General features: G+C 40.7%; 1 protein-coding gene across 1 annotated transcript in view; it reads right to left on the reverse strand.

Annotated features, from left to right (window-relative positions):
* Positions 1 to 915: 915 nt before the first annotated feature.
* NUDCD1 (NudC domain containing 1) overlaps positions 916 to 6,906 on the reverse strand; it is a gene marked incomplete at both ends in the record, with an annotated part of 24,312 nt that continues 18,321 nt past the window's right edge. Inside the window, 1 exon segment of the mRNA XM_010288901.1 lies at positions 916 to 1,075. Coding sequence (XP_010287203.1) covers positions 916 to 1,075 — 160 coding nt within the window.

Genomic DNA, 6,906 nt, shown 5'->3' on the forward strand with positions numbered 1-6,906 from the left:
GTTTTTTTCTTAATTCTCTCCCCCGCCCCACTGTGGGGGGGGAGAGGGTGAGTGAGCGGCTGCATGGTGCTTAGTTGCTGGCTGGGGCTAAACCATGACAAGTGACAAAAAAAATTCTAAGTCCTGAGTACAAGAATACAGAAATAACTAACAATTCTTCACAATCACTTTGTCTGCCTTTCTGGAAGTCTGTAATTTCAGAACAGTCAGGGGCTTCTTGAGCCAGAGCTGGCACAGTTTCACTCTTCACTGATTTTTTCCTGTCACAATGATTTCCACCCCCTCCCAACCCCCCAAAATTCATGAAAACTTTCCATGTCCACAAAGTTTTGTGGCAGGGAGTTCCATAGCTTAAATGCACCTACATGAAGTATTTCTTTTAGCTTGTTTTGAACCTACTACGTACCAGCATCATTTGATGCTCCTAGGTCTTACAACAGAAGAAACAGTGAACAATCATTTCCAGTTCTTCAGACTTGTCACTTGTGACAATGAAACAAGAAAATTCTAAAGGTCACTTATTTAAAATATCTAACCATAAACACATATACACCTAGACAGGTCATTAATGAACTGCAGCTATTTCCCTGATGATTTGTGAATATTAAGGTGCTGGTTGTGCTTTTAAGTCCTTAACTCCAGTTCACTTACCCAAGGAACTCTCCTTTTTACTGTGCCGTACTGCACTTGCATCGTGTATATGGTCTCAAAAGGCTTATTTTCCACCCAAGGCATAAACATTTTATTTCTTATGCTCCAATATTTCTAAAATTAAGCTAGCATGCTGCTATCAACAGAACTGTAGTACCTTTCAATTCAAATTTAATTAAGTTAAATATCAACAGAAGCTGTACTAAGAGTATTCAAGTAGAAAAGTCTCAAATAGACTGTGACACAAAAATGTTAACTTCCTACCTAAAGCATTAAAAGTTGCAATGTGTTCCCACATGTTCTCTGGTTGGTCAGAGTGGGGCTGCCAGAGAAGAGCATCAACATCATGCCTCAAGCAAAAGCATGGCATTTCTCTGGGATCCACAACAACTGAGAAAAGATACTGGTTGCTTCCTAGATTAATCTGAAAAGAAAACAAATACAAAATATTGATTCAAAACATAAACAGTAGATTCTGTCACACATACTGCTAAAGTTAGATGACCAACAGCTTAATGTTTGTTAGTTAACAAAATGCTTGAATACATCATGCTGCATCCCACTGATCAACAGCTCAATACACTACAACTAGCTAACACATTTCAAGCAGATGCAATTAGGTTTCTTGGGATAATATTTAGGGAAACATTATGTCCACTACATAAGCAAATGGGAATAAAATGGGAATATGTGTTTTGTGTAGAAATGGTTTTCTAGGACAGAGGATCCTAACCTACAATTTCTGATGTTAAGAAAAGATTGTCTCTAAGTAAGCATGTCTGGTTTTCTGCAGTGCCGACAGGGAAGGAAATCCTGTCCCTCTGCAGTGAAAGTTGGTAAGCACTGGAACAAGGATTAGTTAGAATACTAAAATTATGAAATGTCAAAATTTTTTCATTTACAATAAATAATTACTAAATTTAAGATTAGCACATTCTTCATAAAATTTGTCTAAATCACCCAAAACATTCAGTAACCACTTCTATTCAGTAGGAATGATCAATTATACAAGAAAGAAAAGACAGGCATATCATGCTACCTGAATAAACAATAGTAAGAAAGCAATAAAACAACATATCTTTTGAGTTTGCTATGTGAAGCCTTCTAAAGGAAGCTAATAGCAATGCTTTTAATGTAGCACTATGACTAGCACATGCTCAAAAAGGAAAGAACAATCTGTTCCTTTAAGGTCTATCAAGAAAGAACACTCTAGAATTCCTGATCACAACTGATCTACGTTGTTCATGTTATCAAATGAACAAATATATTTGAACTATTTTTTATATCCAGAAGCTATGTCTGCAACGGTAACACGCATTATTGCACCCTAATACATGGTATGATACATTAGTCCTCTATGAGCATTTCAGAGGCTGACACTTGTGACTAATCATCCTCAAACAGCTGTCACAGCACTCTTATTATTACATGTATTGTGTCAATAACTGTGAACTGCAAGCCTTTATGATATCATTGTACAAGTGTCACAAGGATGGGGTCTCTTGTCTTGAAGACCTTAAGTTCATCTTAACATGAGATCCAGTGGACAGAAACAACACTTACCGAGACAGAGAAATTTGTTTACTCAAGGTTATACAGTCTCTGGCAGAACTAATGTAATTATTGCAGCTGATTAAGTTCAAGTCTAATGCCTCAACTTCAACACAGGCTTCTATTACTACACCATTCAACAGGCATACAGGTTCTTCAGTTGTTATTAAATCTACAAAAGTGAAGTAATCCTCAGTTTCCATTAAGGCCAGCTGCAATCATGAAATCAGGGTTACTAATTTTCTAAGCAAGTAAGAGGCAAAGAAACACTAATAAAGATAACATCAAGAGCTCCACTAATAAGGAGAAAAAAGCAGAAAACAGGAGGCAGGTGTTATATTGGTGCAATGCGCTGAGCAAAACAGAAGGTATCAAGTCCTAGTCCCTCAAATCTGAGAAAGGTAAGAAGTCAGCAGAGGTCAGGCAAGATGACAGCAACAGAGGTGAGTGGAACAGACCTCTAAGGAGCACAGGAAAAATAGGCAGAATTAAGGGGAAACAACTTGAGAAAGGGAACAAAGTTGAGACTTCTCAACTTCAGCTCAAGACTCACTCCATAGGCCCCTATTGCATGCTCACAGTGGCACCTGCTTTGCACATCTGGGGAAAAAGTCAATCATGGGGATTGTGCATCAAGACACACTGGCATAATGACACTCCACAGGGTCCCAGACAGTCAGTTACAGTATAATTTGACCAGAAGAACCTGTCAGAAGGTCCAGCCTCCTCAGCTGTTTTTCATCAACGCAACCTCTGTTTTGCTGCTAGACAGCTAACCTCCCCAAAAGTCATCGTTATTGCTTATACTTCATTCCCTTATCTCCCAGGTAAGGAAAGCAAGTTGTTCCTGGAGCGCCAGAAAGAAATTAAGCTTGGCTTCCCAGACACTAGAATTACATTTCCCCAAGCTTCTCTTCCCCTGAACTCCTTGTAGATGTCATCTCTTCTTGTTTTCAAGCTCTTTCCCCCCATAATCCCCACCTACTTTGTTGAGTATGAGGTAGCATAGTCTATTATTAACTCTAAACTTTCTTTGTGCTTACAGGCCAAACAGCTACTGCCTTTCAAACTGGATATGGACTAAGTTACTGTGGTAGGTTTGACTTTGGGTGGTTCCCAGACACCCACCCAGCCACTTACTCACTCCCCCTCCTCAACAGGACAGAGGGAGAGAAGATGAAAAAGCTTGTGGGTCGAGACAAAGACAGGGAGATCACTTACCAATTCTACCATCAAGGGCAAAATAGACTTTACTTGGGAAAAATTAATTTAATTTATTGCCAATTAAAAATAAAGTAGGACGATGAGAAACAAAGATTAAAAAAACCCTTCCTCATGCCCTTCCCTGGCTCAACGTCACTCCTTCATTCCTGACGACTCTACCTCCACTGCTACCAGCGTGGTACAAGGAGATGGAGAATGGGGGCTGGGGTCAGTCCTAATGGTTCCTCTCTGCTGCTCCTTCCTCCTCACACTGTTCCCATCCTCCAGCATGGCGTCCCTCCCATGGGATACAGTCCTTCATGAACCACTCCAACATGGGTCCTTCCCATGGGCTGCAGTTCTTCAAGAACTGCTCCAGCGTGGGTCCTTGCCACAGGGTTTGGTGCTTCAGGAATGGACTGCTCCAGCATGGCTCTTCCACAGGCCACAGTTCCTACCAGAAAACCTGCTCCTGTGTGGACTCCTCTCCATGGATCAGAGCTCCTTCCAGGAACCTGCTCCTGTGTGGGCTCTACACTGGCTGCAACTTCCTCCAAGGCACATCCACCTGCTTTGGTGTGGGGTTCTCCACAGGATGCTTCATGGATATCTGCCCCACTGTGGTCCTCCATGGGCTGCAGAGGGACAAACTGCCTCACCACAGGCTGCAGGGGAATCTCTGCTCTGGCATCTGGAGCACCTGCTTCCCCTCCTTCCTCCTCTGACCTTGGTGTCTGCAGTGCTGTTTCTTTCACATTTTTCTCACTCCTCCCTCTCACTGCTGCTGCACAGCATCTTTTCTTGAATATGTTTTCCCTGAGGAGCTATCAGCATCCCTGACAGGTTCAGCTGTGTTCTACAGTGTGTCTGCTGGAGTTATTTGAACCAGCTGTGTCTGGCACAAGAGGCAGGGGCTGCCTCTTGTTGCAGAGGCCACTCCTGCAGCCCCTCCACTGCCAACACCTGGGTATGAATACCCAATAGAGCTCTATAAGCTGAGGAACCACATACAGATGTCTCCTCTTGCATATTGTTGTACCTCAACTGATGAAAGCTAATCATCTTTGAGATTGGTAACAGACAGAGCACTCATCCACAGATCACTTCATTATGCATCAGTCCTTTAGCTAAGGGACATGGCTGGACTCTGAGGCATGAACTCGTACAAAACTTCTTTGAACTGAGGAAGCAGTTTCATAGAGATTCAAAAAAATGCCCAAATGTTTATGACACCGCAGTAAAATCCCAATATTGGCACAAAAGTAGCTTTGAAGTCACCAGCAATTACCATTTTCAGCCAAACGTACTACAGTATATAAATAAACTGCTTACATATGACAAAAATAAGCCTTACAGCACTGAGTAATTTGTAGGTTTCTTTCAGCAGCAGCTGCACATACTTTTAAGGGTCAAGCACTTAGTGTTTTGTAAATCCCTTATCTAGTAAAGAACATGTCAAAATTTAAAAAAAGTATTTTTTCAGAAGGAAAAAACCAACGACGTTGGAAATGTGAGTTTTACAAACATCAAGTTTTTTGTTTTAATAAAAATAAACATCTGTAGCTAAGTAAAAAACCCAAAACCACTCAACATGCAATTTAAAACTACATGTGTCCTAACAATAACATTATTACATATATGGTAAGTACAAGTGTCTTGTTACTTAACTATTGTTAATTTTTACATCACAAACAGTTTTGAACAGACTAAAGGAATTAATTTTTTTTTTTCTTTCCACGTTTCAGTAAGTTTGTGGAATATGTAGAGAAATATTTTAAATGTACAGCACCTCAGCAAAGTAATTATGAACTTTGATTACTTTTCCCCCCAGAAGTAACTTACAGTGTTTTGAAAAACAAAAAAAATTATCTAAGAGATACATATCACTTGGACAGACAGCCCAAATGCAAAAAAAGTTTGGTGAGTCTTGTCAGAACATGAGAAACTCAACTGCAACGAAGAACCATTCAAACTTGAAGCAGTTATTCAGGCAAAGTATGCAGAACCAGAAAAGCTCTTGAGAAAGACCTTGCCTCTTCTCATCTATCACCACTAGAGCATCTCCACGCCAATGGACGTGCACAAATACATGACATGCCTCCCACACTCCCGTAGCTCAGGTGTAAGCATGATGTATTTCACAGAATGACATGCAGTTTTAGTCAACAGAGGTCATTCTGGCACCTACTGGGAAGGCACACTCATGCTCCTATATAGGCCTATGAACAAGGAAAGAGCGACCTTATATGTCAGCTAGTAGAAAATAAATGGAAGTTCTTCTGGTGTGTTTCCACAATCCACCTATCAACCAGAAAAGTCTCCTGCCACAAATCAACTGTCCTCTGAAATTACCACTGCAATTAGCTGTTCAAAGACCTACATTTCCTATTTTCTCCTTGCTCCACAAATCACTGGGAATACTCTCTTCTATCTAAAAACAAGCAGCACCTCTTCCCTTAAACCGTCCCAATTTTGCTAAGTATTGGGATGCCTGGGTTTCCCCACTGAAGCACACAGCACCACTCTGTACTTCAGGCATCTTTCAGTGTTTTTTTCAACTCTTCTGCAGACTCAAGGTCAGGTTGGACAGGGCTCTGAGAAACCTGATCTATTTGAAAATGTCCCTGCTCACTGCAGGGGGGGTGGACTAGATGATCTTTAAAGGTCCCTTCCAACCCAAAAACTATTCTATGCTTCTATGATTTCATGGTCTTAAATTCTCTAAGATTCTGGACATGTTCCACAAAGTTCTCTCCAACTTAAGAGCAAAAAGACACATACAACTGTATACTACCGATGATCGTTTACTACAAAGGTGAAAAGCTCTATCAGCTATGCTTCTGAAGGAATAGGCCCCTGAACTGCTAACAAAACCCCTCCAAAAATTTGAAATAAGAACTAAATCAAAGTGAAAATATATTCCTGTATGGTGAAAAATCTACTGAAATACTCATGTTCCTTAGTCCTCCAACAAGGAGGAAAAACACAAGATCACGTAGTGGAGTTTGGAAGAGACTTCTGGACATATTCTAGTCCAATTCTCCCTGCTCAAAGCAGGGTCTGGTAGAACTAGTTATACATGCATGAAACTTTCCTACCCATAGTAATTTTCCTTTGACCATAATGCTTTAAACACATGAGCCTTCAGCTTACTTTTATGCAACCTATTTTTAAGAGTTCCTTGCAAACACCCTGGAGTTCAAACTTGCTCCACAATGTTTTGCCTGCTAGAAAGCACTATATATCAGATCTGCCTTTCTTGATCCACGGTATCATGTTCTTCCTGGTCTGTGAAATGTCACTGGGGCACAAACTTCTTACCCTTCAGGGCAAGAAGCAGTAGTTTAGGCTAAATTATTCAGACTTTATCCAGTCTGGTCTTGAAAACCTCAGGGACAGAGGCTGTACAACCGTATTAGGCAACCCAATCTGTGCTACAATCGTGCTATAAAAAGTTTTTCCTTCCATCCAGTTTGAACCTCTCGTTTCTACTTATTCCTG

Source organism: Phaethon lepturus, unplaced genomic scaffold (assembly GCF_000687285.1).
Source record: "Phaethon lepturus isolate BGI_N335 unplaced genomic scaffold, ASM68728v1 scaffold446, whole genome shotgun sequence".
NCBI classification, from domain to species: Eukaryota; Metazoa; Chordata; class Aves; order Phaethontiformes; family Phaethontidae; genus Phaethon; species Phaethon lepturus.